The sequence below is a fragment of the Hippopotamus amphibius genome, chromosome 2, assembly GCF_030028045.1.
Source record: "Hippopotamus amphibius kiboko isolate mHipAmp2 chromosome 2, mHipAmp2.hap2, whole genome shotgun sequence".
Lineage (NCBI taxonomy): Eukaryota > Metazoa > Chordata > Mammalia > Artiodactyla > Hippopotamidae > Hippopotamus > Hippopotamus amphibius.
In genome coordinates, this window is record NC_080187.1 from 70,480,113 (window position 1) to 70,494,735 (window position 14,623).

Genomic DNA, 14,623 nt, shown 5'->3' on the forward strand with positions numbered 1-14,623 from the left:
AGAAAAGAAGGAAACAATAGAAAAGATAAATGAAACTAAAAGCTGGTTCTTTGAGAAGATAAATAAAATTGATAAACCATTAGCCAGACTCATCAGGAAAAAAAAGGGAGAAGATCCAAATCAACAGAATTAGAAATGAAAAAGGAGAAGCAACAACTGACACCACAGAAATACAAAAGATCATGAGTGACTACTACAAGCAACTATATGCCAATAAATTGGATAACCTGGAGGAAATGGATAAATTCTTAGAAAAATACAATCTTCTAAACTGAACCAGGAAGAAACAGAAAATAGGAACAGACCTAACAAGCACTGAAATTCAGACTGTGATTAAAAATCTCCTAACAAACAAAAGCCCAGGGCCAGATGGATTCACAGGCAAATTCTATCAAACATTTAGAGAAGAGCTAACACCTATCCTTCTCAAACTCTTCCAAAATATAGCAGAAGGAGGAACACTCCCAAACGCATTCTATGAGGCCACCATCACCCTGATACCAAAACCAGGCAAAGATGTCACAAAAAAAGAAAATTACAGACCAATATCACTGATGAATATAGATGCAGAAATCCTCAACAAAATGTTAGCAAACAGAATCCAACAGCACATGAAAAAGATCATACACCATGATCAAGTGGGGTTTATCCCTGGAATGCAAGGATTCTTCAATATACGCAAATCAATCAATGTGATACATCATATCAACAAATTGAAGGATTAAAAACCATATGATAATCTCAATAGATGTGGGAAAAGCTTTTGACAAAATTCAACATCCATTTATGATAAAAACATTCCAGAAAGTGGGCATAGAAGGAAGTTACCTCAACATAATAAAAGCCATATAAGACAAACCAGCAGCCAACATCATTCTAAATGGTGAAAAACTGAAAGTGTTCCCTCTAAGGACAGGAGCAAGACAAGGGTGCCCACTCTCACCACTATTATTCAACATAGTTTTGGAAGTTTTAGCCACAGCAATCAGAGAAGAAAATGAGATAAAAGGAATCCAAATTGGAAAAGAAGAAGTAAAATTGTCACTCTTTGCAGGTGACATGATGTTATATATAGAAAACCCTAAAAACTGCACCAGAAAACTGCTAGCGCTAAATCGATGAATTTAGTAAAGTCGCAGGATACAAAATTAATGCACAGAAATCTCTTGCATTCCTATACACTAACAATGAAAGAGCAGAAAGAGAAATTAAGGAAATACTCCCATTTACCACTGCAACAAAAAGAATAAAATACCTAGGAATAAACCTGCCTAAGGAGGCAAAAGACCTGTATGCAGAAAACTGTAAGACACTGACGAAAGAAATCAAAGATGATATAAACAGATGGAGAGACATACCATATTCTTGGATTGGAAGAATCAACTCTGTGAAAATGACTATTCTACCGAAAACAATTTACAGATTCAACACAATCTTCTATCAAATTACCAATGGCATTTGCCACAGAAGTAGAACAAGAAATCTTACGATTTGTATGGAAACGCAAAAGACCCCGAATAGCCAAAACAATCTTGAGAAGGAGACACAGAATTGGTGGAATTAGGCTTCCTGACTTCAAACTATACTACAAGGTTACAGTGATCAAGACAGTATGGTACTGGCACAAAAACAGAAAGGAAGATCAATGGAACAAAATAGAGAAACCAGAAGTAAACCCACACACATATGGGCAGCTTATCTTTGACAAAGGAGGCAAGAATATACAATGGAAAAAAGACAGTCTCTTCAATAAGTAGTGCTGGGGAAATTGCACAGCTACATGTCAAAGAATGAAATTAGAACACTTCCTAACACCATACACAAAAATAAACTCAAAATGGATTAAAGATCTAAATCTAAGGCCAGACACTATAAAACTCCTAGAGGAAAACATAGGCAGAACACTCTATGACATACATCACAGCAAGATCCTTTTTGACCCATCTCCTAGAATCATGGAAATAAAATCAAGAATAAACAAATGGGACCTCATGAAACTTAAAAGCTTTTGCACAGCAAAAGACACCATAAACAAGACAAGAAGACAACTCTCAGAATGGGAGAAAATACTTGCCAACGAAGTAATGGACAAAGGATTAATTTCCAAAATATACAAGCAGCTCATGCAGCTTAATACCAAAAAAGCAAATAACCTAATTCACAAATGGGCGGAAGACCGAAATAGACATTTCTCCAAAGAAGACATACAGATGGCCAACAAACACATGAAAAGATGCTCAACATCACTCATCATCAGAGAAATGCAAGTCAAAGCCACAATGAGGTATCACCTCACACCAATCAGAATGGCCATCATCACAAAGTCTGGAAACAACAAATGTTGGAGAGGGTGTGGAGAAAAGGGAACTCTCCTGCACTGTTGGTGGGACTGTAAGTTGGTACAGCCACTATGGAAAACAATTTGGAGGTTCCTTAAAAAACTACAAATAGAACTCCCATATGATCCAGTAATCCCACTCCTGGGCATATACCCAAAGAAAACCATAATCCCAAAAGAAACTTGTACCATAATGTTTATTGCAGCACTATGTACAATAGCCAGGACATGGAAGCAACCGAAATGCCCATCAACAAATGAATGGATACAGAAGATGTGGCATATATATACAATGGAATATTACTCAGCTATAAAAAGGGATGAGATGGAGCTATATGTAATGAGGTGGCTAGAACTACAATCTGTCATACATAGTGAAGTAAGTCAGAAAGAGAAGGACAAATATTGTATGCTAACTCACATATACGGAATCTAAAAATGGTACTGATGAACTCAGTGACAAGAACAAGGATGCAGATACAGAGAATGGACTGGAGAACTCAAGGTATGGGAGGGGGCAGGGGGTGAAGGGGAAACTGAGAAGAAGCGAGAGAGTAGCACAGACATATATATACTACCAACTGTAAAATAGTCAGTGGGAAGTTGTTGTATAACAAAGGGAGCCCAACTCGAGGATGGACGATGCCTTAGAGGACTGGGGCAGGGAGGGTGGGGGGGACTCGAGGGGGGGGCGTCAAGGAAGGGAGGGAATACGGGGATATGTGTATAAAAACGTTGATTGAACCTGGTGTACCCCCCAAAAAAAAAAAATTAAAAGCATCTTTGCCAGATTCAAAAAAAAAAAACTAAAAATGGAATTACCATATGATCCAGTAATCACATTACTGGGCATATACCCAGGGAAAACCATAATCCAAAAAGAAACATGTACTATAATGTTCATTGCAGCATTATTTACAATAGCCAGGACATGGAAGCAACCTAAATGCCCATCGAGAGATGAGTGGATAAAGAAGATGTGGCACATATATACAATGGAATGTTACTCAGCCATAAAAGAATGAAATTGAGCTATATGCAATGAGGAGGATAGACCTAGAGTCTGTCACACAGAGTGAAGTAAGCCAGAAAAAGAAAAACAAATACAGTATGCTAACACATATATATGGAATCTAAGAAAATGGTACTGATGAACCCAGTGACAGGGCAAGAATAAAGATGCAGATGCAGAGAATGGACTTGAGGACATGAGGTTGGGGGGCGGGGGGCAAAGGGAAGCTGGGATGAAATGAGAGTAGCATAGACATATATACACTACCAACTGTAAAATAGATAGGTCGTGGGAAGTTGCTGCATAACAAAGGGAGATCAACTCAATGATGGTGATGCCTTAGAGGGCCAGGACAGGGAGGGTGGGAGGGAGTCGCAGGAGGGAGGGGATATTGGGATATATGTATAAAAACAGCTTATTCACTTTGGTGTACCTCAAAAATTGGTACAAGAGTGTAGAGCAATTATATTACAATAAAGAGCTTAAAAAAATAAAAAATAAACTTAAATCTGGGGACTTCCCTGGTGATGCAGTGTGTGAGATTCTGCACTCCCAATGAAGGGGGCTTGGGTTCAATCCCTGGTCCAGGAACTAGATCCTGCATGCATGTCACAACTAAGAGTTCTTGTGCCGCAACTAAGAAGTCTGCATGCTGCAATGAAGAGTCCATGTGCCACAACTGACTCACCGCAGCCAAAATAAATAAATATTAAAAATAAATAAATAAAATAAACAAATCTGATTCAGCTACTTGAATTCTGTTGTTGGATGGACATGTTCCTAGCTTACAAGGATAATGACTACATAGTTGAATACTTTGCTCCGAGTCCCCCTAACATGTTCCATAAGGGCCAAAATGGGAGACATAACAGGTCCCTATATGTTTTAGAAAAATGTTTTTATGCCTTTTGCAGCTACGCTTCTGCATGGAAGGTCTGGGTGTGAGTAGGGGGTTACTGGAGAAATGGTGAAGTTATAGTTACTGAAATAGGACATACTGATTTTTTAGTGGGGGAGGTAAACAATCCTAGCAATAGGAGAAGGAACATCTTTGACCTTGGGAGGCACAGGTAAAGGAGAGACATTAATGATCTTCTGTCTTTCAGAGCTATCCCTGGGTCTTTCCTCATGAAGAAAAACACTTAGGTGAGGATCACCTGAACTAGCAAACACTAGGTTTAACTCACTGCTGGGTCTGCCATACCTCACAGGATAGCTCTGACCACAACTGCCATTCTCCTTAATCTTAGTAAGAAGCCAACTGAAAATGACAAGGAATGGACTGGCCCCTGCACCTCCCATGCAAAACATACGTCAGCACCTCTGGATATCTTCCCCACTCCCATTCCTGTAGCCTTCACTAGTCATTCTATGGGTTGGATGAATGCCACCTGGCAGTTGGCATGGATAAACAGGTCAATTTGGACTGCCTGCCTGTAGGAAGTCCCTCCATAAACAAGCACTAGACTCAGTTATTCAAACTGAGCTAGGAACCTAAGGCCTACCAACCAGCTGCCAATCACATTTGGGGGTTCCATGTGCACCCAGGGGACTTCCCTGGTGGTCCAGTGGTTAAGACTCCATGCTTCCACTGCAGGGGGGGTGTCAGGTAAGAAGCCACATGACACGCTGCACTGCCAAAAAAACCCAAAACAAAGCAAAACAAAAAAAACCATGTGCACCCAGGACTGTACTGCTTATGTGGACGTAAGGCATTAACTTGCCTCCTCTTGAAAATACAGTGGCTTGCACCTTAGGGGAGGTCATAAGATACCTATAAGAAACACCATCAGTAGATCACACGGCCCTCAAATTGCTGGGAGAACTATTCAAAATGAAGCTGCTTTTGATTACTTGGAAGAGTTTCTCAGAGGAATTACTTACAATAGGGATTGCTATCTACATGCAACCAGTGAGCAGTTATTCCTACAACGAGAACCACTGAATTAGAAGAGGTAGGACAAAACTTGTCCTGACTTTAGCTAAAGATTGATGACATCACATTGACCCTGGAATGCATTCAAGCCAGCCTCAGCTCACTGCTTAGGGTTGCTATGATTGATATAATTGCCTTAGATTTCCTCCTTGCAGGCCATGGCAAAACATGTGCAACTGCTAAGACATCCTGCTGTAACTAGGTTAATGCCTTGGGCCAAGGGGAAAAGTCAATACAGAAACAATACCTAGGAAGCAGCCAAAGTAGATTCTGATGGCTTATGGGATTTGCTCAGCTGATTGGGTCTGATACGGCAGATTGGCCTCATCCTGCTCCTTGGAGTCTATTGATAGTAGCCTTATTAAATGTTATATGAAACAAACAATGGATTTGGTCCCAGCCTCTAGTGGTTAGATTAGTCAGAATGACAAACAAGAGTGGCATACTGACAGCAAAGTTTGCCAGAAGCCAAGAAACTATAGAAACAAGGAGTGGATATTATTAGGAGAAAATTCTTTATGGGTCTCTCATAATTCTGCACATCTTATAAATACAGGCACTGACTGCTGCTGGTGGGCAGAAGAGTGGCTCCCCAGAGATGTCCATATCCTAATCCCCAGAACCTATGAATCTGTCACCTTACATGCCAAAGGGACTCTGCAGATGTGGTTAAGGATCCTAAAATGGAAAGGTTATCCTGGATTATGTGGGAAGGTCCAACATCATCTTTATAAGGTCTTTATAAGGGAAAGAGGGAGGCAGGAAAGCCAGAGGAAATCGACAATGGAAGCAGATGTTCAAGCGATTTGGCCACAAGCCAGGACATGTGGACAGTTTTCAGAAGCTGGAAAAAGCAAGGAATGGATTCTCCTCCAGAGTCTCCAGAAGGAACAGTCTTTCATTTTCAGCTCTTTAAGATCCATTTTGGACTTCTGACCTCCAGGGTTGTAAGAAAAATCTGTGCTGATTTGAGCGACTAAATTTATGGTTGTCATAGCAGAAATAGGAAATTAATACACTGCCTTTGCTTGGGGCTATTTTTTCAAGGATATTTGGACAGCGGTTTTTGAAAACATAGTATCTCCCTCCAGAGCAAAGGGCCAGAGGCTTAGTGCACATTTAAAAGATATAGGCTCCACACACTTGAGGTTCCTCTTATAATGCAACCCACTGCATGTACAGGTGTCACCTGGCCCCCTTTGCATCATTCTGCAGAAGTTAGGGATTGGGGAACCAGTGCAAGAAAATGCTGATACACTGGCCACTGCTACTACTGTAACAAAATCCTTTGTGTCTGAGTCATGTGTCTTCTACTAGTATTCCATGAAATGTTAGCTTGTAAGTAGGGAAAAATCTCAAACCCTTTACAATTCTTGTTAGACTACAGAACAACTTAGATAAGCTATGATGTTCTGTCTTCACCCTTCAACTCATTTGAGAACCAAGATTTTAAGAATTATTTGGATGAAATGAAAGGACTGGATGACTAATTTTTTTTAACTCTTCTCATCTCCCTTTCTAAAATATCTCAATAAGTTGCCTCTTTTTTTCTGGGTTGTGCTGTGCAGCTTGTGGGATCTTAGTTTCCCAACTAGGGGTTGAATCTGGGCCCTCGGCATCGCGAGTACAGAGTCCTAACCACTGGACTGCCAGGGAATTCCCTTTAAGTTGCCTTCTTGAGTGCTACAAAACTCCCCAGCATTCAGAAGCATTCCCCCCCACCCCCTGCCCCTGCCAGAAGCATTATTATCCTCTGAAATTCCTAGATGATTTGCTTCATAGATTTTGTACTCTTTAACTTACCTCTCTCTGCTTTCAGAGAGCACCTAAAATTTCTCCATGATTCATTTGGTTAATTTACACAAGATGGCAGACTCTTCACATAAGGTAACCTACTAAGGTCAGGAAACACATTCCAAATACATGTGTTTTGAATAAATCTGTCCTCTGAAAAGAAATCATAAGGCTTGGAGTTTTACACAGAATAAAACCAAGCTTGAGTCTAATTATAAAAATATTTATCCTTGTATTTGTATGTTTCCAGGAGGACCAGTCTTACCACTTTCGTAAGATATTCAATGCTTGCCCTAGGGACTGTGTCTCAGTTTATCAGTAGTATCCTATTTATAAGAGAGGTCGAAAGAGAACAGTCTATGACTATTTTTAGGCATTTTCATAAGGCCTGAATAAATTCAGACTCCTGATAAGAGATGAGTAGGCGAAATGTAATAACAAATTAAAAGAAAGTTCATCATGGAATTCTGGCAATACTTACCAATATTGGAGAAAATCCACAGTAAGATTTATCATGAGTAATATAAATCAATTCAGAATTAAAGAGACTTTGTAGTGAAATATGATTCTTTGATATTTGATAACATGTTATTCCACTCTGTGACAGAGGAAGACGAAAAATGTAGGTGGTAAGGATGATCCCACCAGCTCTCTGCACAGACTGCTTCCCAAGGGACATTTGGCAATGTCTAGACACAGTTTTGATTGTCATAATAGTGGTGGGGTGGTAGTACTCCTGGCATCTACTGAGTAGAGGTCAGGATGCTGCTAGATATCCTACGATGCACCCCCACCCTTGCAAACAAAGAATGATCTGGTCTCAAATGCCAGTAGTGTCAAGGTTGAGAAACACTGCTACAAAGGAACGATAAAAAATAGTGAGACTGGTGATGGAATGGTTCTGTATCCTGGCATCTAGCTATGGTTACGTGAAACTATACATAGGATAAAACTGCACAGAACCACATACATACATGCACAAATCAATGAAGATTTAAAGATATGGTGAAAACAGAATAAGGTTTGTAGTCTAGTTAACATGGCAATTTCCTAGTTTGATATTATGCAGCAAAAATTTAAGATGTCACCACTGGGGGAAGCTGGATGAAGGGTACACAGGACTCTGTAGTACTATTTTTGCTACTTCTATTTTGCTAGTTTTGAGTTTATAATTATTTCAAAATAAAAATTAAAAAGAAATGGTGAGACTGGAGCAAAATAAGGACCCCAGGTGTGTTCTTCAGAGAGGCTTGCTATATCTCCCTCCCTTGTGCCACTGCTGGCCCTCTCATTGCTTCTGTGTGTTACACAGTGGCTGGCACAGCTGTGAGATCCTACTTAGCAGCTTGTATTCAAAGCTTGTGGTGGCTGTAGATGTATTTGTACACTCTAACCAGTGGTCTAAAGTTTTAGTTGACAAATTAATACACAACCTTCCTCACCACCACCTCCTTCCTCAGTCCTAAGACTCAGAAATGTATTGAACATTTTACCCTACTCCCTTTGATTTGGAAGTAGCCCTAGAGATATTCATGGACTGTTCCTAGGCTGTGGACCACAGTTTAAGATCAGTGACCTAGAAGAGTTTGTATTTTTCACCACTGTATCTTTCTCATGGAGTTGCCCCTTTCAATACACTTAACCAAATAATATCCATTCCTTAAGATCTGACTCAAATCATTTTCTTTAAAATCCTTCTCTGACTCTCCCTCCTTCCCCTGCACCAAGCAGGGTGTGAATAATGTTTTCTTCCTCTAAAACTATTGCAAAGCAAATAAGGTTCCAGTTATGTATGGTATGTATACATTATCTATCTATCTATCTATCTATCTATCTATCTATCTATCTATCTATCTATCTATCTATCATTGCTGCACTATAAACCTTGGGGGAGTATAAAATATGATTTACTGATCTAAATGAATTTTATCTCTAGTGGTAAAACTGACAGTTCAACAAGTCATTTTAGCAGTAAATGCTCTCATGCCAAGAAATTAGCTTAGGCATTGTGTGGTACATTTGATGATTAAGACTGGATCCCTGTTTTCAAGGACCTTGTCTAATAAAGGAAATATGCACACAATTAAGAGCAACACAAGGCAGAATGTGGTAAGTGATACCAGAAAGGTAACAAAGTCATATGTGAATATAGAGTATTTAGAGAATATGTCTGGTTAAAAAAATATTATCAGGGAAAAATTGTTAGGGAAAGTCACATTTCAGGTAAATCTTGAAGGATGGGTAAAACAATGAAGTCAAAATGAGAGGGAAGAATTTCTACTTGCAGTGAAAATGTGTTGAAGCCTAGAGGCAGGAAAGCACAAGACAAGCTTGGAATGCTTAGTGGACTCACTTGGCTGAGTGTAAGATATGAATGAGGAGCACGGTCTTTTGGTCACAGAGGGCCCTGGATGCCATGCCACAAGTTTAGATACTATTCTGAAACTTTGGTGAGAGTTAATTACAATTTTCTGGGTGTCATAATGAAAGCTTAGTTCTAGAAGGATAACATATGGCACTAATAAAAAATAGTTTTGAGGATGGTAACTTTAGACTGAGGCAGAGGAGTCTGTAGGAGGTTATTGTTGTAATCTAGGCCAGAATTAATGAGGGTGTAAACCAAACTGTTAGCAGGAGGAATAGTTTTAGATAATAGAAGGTATGTTACAAGTGATGAATTGTCAAGTGAAGAGTGCAAATAATTATGATGAAGGTCAGAGAAAAAAATGATTCTTCTTGGGTGTTTTCTAAAAAAAAGGCAGCAGCAATAATGGGTACAAAGTGGGGGGGGGGGGGTAGTGACTTGAAGGAATGATCACAGGTGAGAAAAGTACAATGTACAAGTGCTTCTAGAGATGGGAATAAACATGTTTGACTGCAGCAGATTGTATCTATAAAGTAATGGGAGTGAAGCTTGAAAGACCAGGAGTTACTTGTGGAAGGCATTGAATCTAGTTAAGAAGGTTGGCCTTCATTTTTGAGACAATGGGACCTTACAATGGATCTTGAGTAGGGGAGTAACATGAGGACATATGTACCACCCTGTGTTACTATGTAAGTTCCTGGACACAGGATTAAAGTTTGTTTAATAAATTCTTGTTGATTGATTGAACTGATTGACTCATTTTGCCAAGGAAGAATTCTTCTACCATGTGAACAATAACTTACTATTACACTTGAACTTTGCATACTGAGACTCATAAAGAGGGATCTATCCAGTTAGAGCTGGCTCATATTGGCTTGTGAGAAATGAATGATAAAATTTCAGGAATTTTGTGAGCAAGGACCTCAAGTTGGTAGCTTGAGATTGACCATTTTGCAAGTATTTACATCAAGAAGATTGGGAAAGGCTACAAAATCAAAGCTTGTTTTTCTCTGGAGAGTTGGTTATTAAACATCTACCAGCACAGCACTGCTTCTCTTCCCCTCCCTCCATTCTTCTACCCCTCATCCAACTTGCCTCTAAGCTTTTTGAGGGCAGAGACTGAATCTTATTTGTCTCTGTATCCTCAACACAGTATTTGGACATCAATGTGCTTAATTAACGTCTACAGAGTGAAGGAAATATGCTCTTGTAATTTTTTTCCAGACTATTTAATAAACAAAAATCATTCAAAAGAAAATGCCTCAAAAAGACATCAAGATCTTGTGGGCCAAGTCAGATCCTATGCCTGTTTTTGTAAGTAGTTCTACTCAGCCAGGCTTAGTCATGTATGTATTGTCTATAGTTGCTTTGTGCTACAAGGGTAAGCTAAGCATTTAAGACAGAAAATGTATGGCCCACAAAGCCCAACATATCTACTATCTAGTCTTCTCTGAAGGTTTGCTGATCCTGGATCTAGATCCACACCTCCAATAGTTTCTTATAAGACAGGATTGTTTCTAAAAAGGGCCATAATAAATTACTATACTGTATATTCTTACAGATAGAGTACTTCACCAATTGTGTGTACACATCAGAATTTTCTGGAAATTAATGTAGATAACCACACAGCAATTTCATAAGCACAGGGTTAGATATAAACGATTAGTTTTCCAATGGTGGAACTTTCTACCTTGAGAAGTAATGATTACCTCACATCTAAACATAAGCAAATAGTCGTCCTTTAATAGAAAGCCTTGTGTAATTTCTTCATGTTATTGAACAATGCTGCCAGAAACTTAGCTGATTTGAAACGATGTCTATATTGCAATTTATACTTTCAGAACTTCTCTTAGACCCAGATTCCAAAGTGACTCAGCTTAAAAGTGGTCTTCATGCAAGAGTACTTATAGCCAGAACAGAACAGGATGGCTTAAGAACAGAAATGCACAGTATATCTTTGCATATTTGGGTCACGGTGTGGTGTTAGTTTACATTTGAGCAATACTAGTTAATAAAATTCATGTCTAGTGTTGTACGTTCTTTGCAAGTCATCTTTAAAGACAAATGATGAGGTCATTTCAAAATTAGAATTCTCTAGGGGAAAATTAACTTCCTGTTTCATATTTATACTCACACTACACTGAAAATAATTTTTGAACAACTACCTTTAATTAAAGTCTGCAGTGGAGCAGTAACTTAATTTGATATAAGTGAACACCTCAGCTACATAAAACTTTCCCAGTTGGGTGGTTACTCCTTGGGTACCCTGTTTCTGCCCCAAACATTTTCGACAGTATTCACAGAGAATTCAGGGGTGGACTAGCAGGGCTGTCAGTGAAGGAGCGGAGGCCACCGTCAACACAGGTGGCTTGATCACCTGACCAAACCGGGCTGACCCGAGAGTGGGAAGCTCTGGACATGTGGCAATGACTCCGCGGAATTGCGCAGGGTGGGTACAGGCGGGTACTCCATTTTCCTTTCGTTATGATGAGGACCTTTTTTCTCCATTAACTTATCTTTCCACGCCAGCGGACAGGGCAGTTAAGAGCAAGCGTTTAAAAATTTTCAAGTATGCAAAATTTAAGCACATTTAAAAAATCAACCATAAAGAAACCTCCCGGGAACTTCTTCCAGACCCTCCTCCCAGGGCGGGGTGCGTGGAGCAACCACAGGCGGAAGGGATGCGCACCGTAACCGCAAGGTGGGAGGCGTAGGGGTGGGGGAAACTACCTGGCCCGCTAGCGCGCAGGCGCATTTCCGGCCGCAGCGCCCAGTGGTCGAGCCCCCTTTCCAGTAATTTCGCTAGCCGTGACATCATCCCCGCGCGCCCTTACGGTGCCTCCCAGAACCCGCCAATTTATTTTTTGGTGAAAGGGGTAAAAAGAATTCAACTGACCTCTTCCGCCCCACTTTGTTTCTAGTCCTTCACTCTGAGTACGCCTACGCTTTGAACAATGGAGCGGGAGAGGAAAAGAAAAGCGGCCAGAACTCCGAGCGGCGCCGGCCAGGGATGACTCGGCGACGTCGCCAGCCGCGTTACCCGGCGTGCCCCGCGCGGCGCCGGCGGAGAGACGTGGGGGGAGGGGCGGGGAGGAGGAGGAAGCGGCGGCGGCTGCGGATGTCGCTGCAACCGAGCGGCGTCTGAACATACGGCGGCTGCCGAGCGCCCGACCGGGGCCTGCGCCGGAGCCCACGCCAAGCTCCGCGGCCCCTCGCCCGCCAAGGCAGCCCTGCGCCCGTTGTCACGGAGGCGGCGTGCCCCACGTTCTCCGCTGTCTCAGCCGGCCGGCTCCGGCGTCGCCTGGCTGCCCCTCGCCCGCCTGCTCCCTCCTGCGCCCCTGAGTCACCGCTGCCGCCATGGCCGAGAATGGTGAAAGCGGCGGCCCTCCGAGCTCCCAGGACAGCGCCGCCGCGGCCGAAGGTGCGGGCGCCCCCGCCGCCGCCGCCGCCTCCACGGAACCCAAGATCATGAAAGTCACCGTGAAGACCCCGAAGGAGAAGGAGGAGTTCGCAGTGCCCGAGAATAGCTCCGTCCAGCAGGTGAGGGCCGCCCTGAGCTCGGGGCGGGGTGGGGATGGCGGCAGGACCTCCGCGCGCCGCGAGAGGAGACGGTTTTGCAAGGGCCTGGGAGGAGGGGGTCGTCCGGAGGTGCCCTCGGCCTTTCTCCCGGGTCTCATACCGTTTTAGATCACACGCAGCTTCATGGGTTTGCTCCTGGGGGCGCCGCAGAGATTTGTGGCGGGGCCGTAAGGCCTGTTTGTGGGACGCGCCGACGCCGCTTCCCTCGGCGCGTTCCTCCTGCTCGGGGGTCCGCAGACCCCCAGCCGCTTCCCCCAGCTCCCCGCCCCCAGCCGCCTGCCTCCGGCTCTTCACAAAGGAAGGGGACCCGCCGCCTGGCTCCGGGCGGGGTGGAGGCTGCGCGAGGGTTTGCCTTAGCTTGGTCTGCGGTTTTGTCTCCTGAAGGAAAAAGAGGGGGTGCTCATTGTTTTACCTGCCTGCGGGTTAAGGTAGATTTGGGGGGTGAGGAGCACGTGTACGTTTAGTTTTGCGTTTTGACTGCTGAAAATTTCCCCACCTTCCAGTCTTTAAAGAAAAAATTAACTATGACGTAGAAATTGCTTTCAGCCACATCTTAATAGTACAAGGCTTAAGGAGAAAGCTGGGTGACTTTCATTGACGATTTGCTGGGGTCTTTTTTTTTGTTTTTTCCCCAAGTAGGTTTGTCATTCCTTAGATGCCAGTCTTGGGGAGGTTTTTGTTTGATTTTAGAGAATAGCTGCGCTATTCAGATATTAGTGCTTGCAGTCGAATAGAGGAGAACGATATTGGAATTAATGGAGAAAATTAAATGATTTACCGCTTAAAATCTGTTCAGGAATACAATTTTTGCAGTTAATGAATAATCTTAAGGAATTTAACAAATCATTTTAGTTGAATATACGTCCTAGGATATTTCCGTAATTATTGAATTGATCTCAGACAGTTGATCAACAGATCTCAGACAATGTGAACACTTTATGAAGAAGCACAAATTCCTGAAATGCACTTATAAGTTTCCCTAGGAACAATAAATGATTGCGGTATTTCTTTATATAGTTCTGAAAGGTGGTGTTTTGTCAAGTAGTAAGTAGAATGTGTAGCATCAAGTGAGAAACGTTGACCGCCTATTGAATCACTATTTTTTTTTTTGGTCTCTCAATTCTCCTAAAAATTTTCCGTAACGTTTTAATATTTTCCAGCATACAGGAAAATGGAAATAATTGTGCAGTGAACACCCATGTGTCCATCACCTACAATTAACATCTTACCTTGTTTACTCTATCACACAATTAATCACTTACCAGTCAATTTTATTTTTGGGGGTGCATTTAAAAGTAAGTTGCAAGTATTGTAATTTGTACGTTACCCTTAAAAAACACTTCAGCAATGTGCATATCATTAACCTGAGTTCAGTTTTTTAACTTAAATTTTTTTTTTTTACTTAAATTTGACTTGCAGTGAAATGCACCTGGTTGGCATTCCGTGAGTTTAGACGAATACATACGCCTGTGTAATCCGAAGCCTTATGGAGTTGTAGAACTTTATAATTAATTAGAAAGTTCCCTCTAGCCCTTTCCCAGTCAGTTCAGTCACTCTACCCTCCGTCAGCCACTGTTTTGATTTTTTTTCTCCATGGAC

At 41.8% G+C, this 14,623-nt stretch overlaps 1 protein-coding gene across 2 annotated transcripts in view; it reads left to right on the forward strand.

The window, feature by feature from the left end:
• Positions 1-12,324: 12,324 nt before the first annotated feature.
• UBQLN1 (ubiquilin 1) overlaps positions 12,325-14,623 on the forward strand; it is a 56,612-nt gene continuing 54,313 nt past the window's right edge. Inside the window, exon 1 of one of the 2 annotated variants that reach the window (XM_057719865.1) lies at positions 12,325-12,985. In XM_057719865.1, coding sequence (XP_057575848.1) covers positions 12,803-12,985 — 183 coding nt within the window. In that variant the 5' untranslated portion in view covers positions 12,325-12,802. The remainder of the gene's footprint in view (positions 12,986-14,623) is intronic. The other variant, XM_057719864.1, reaches the window with a different exon arrangement.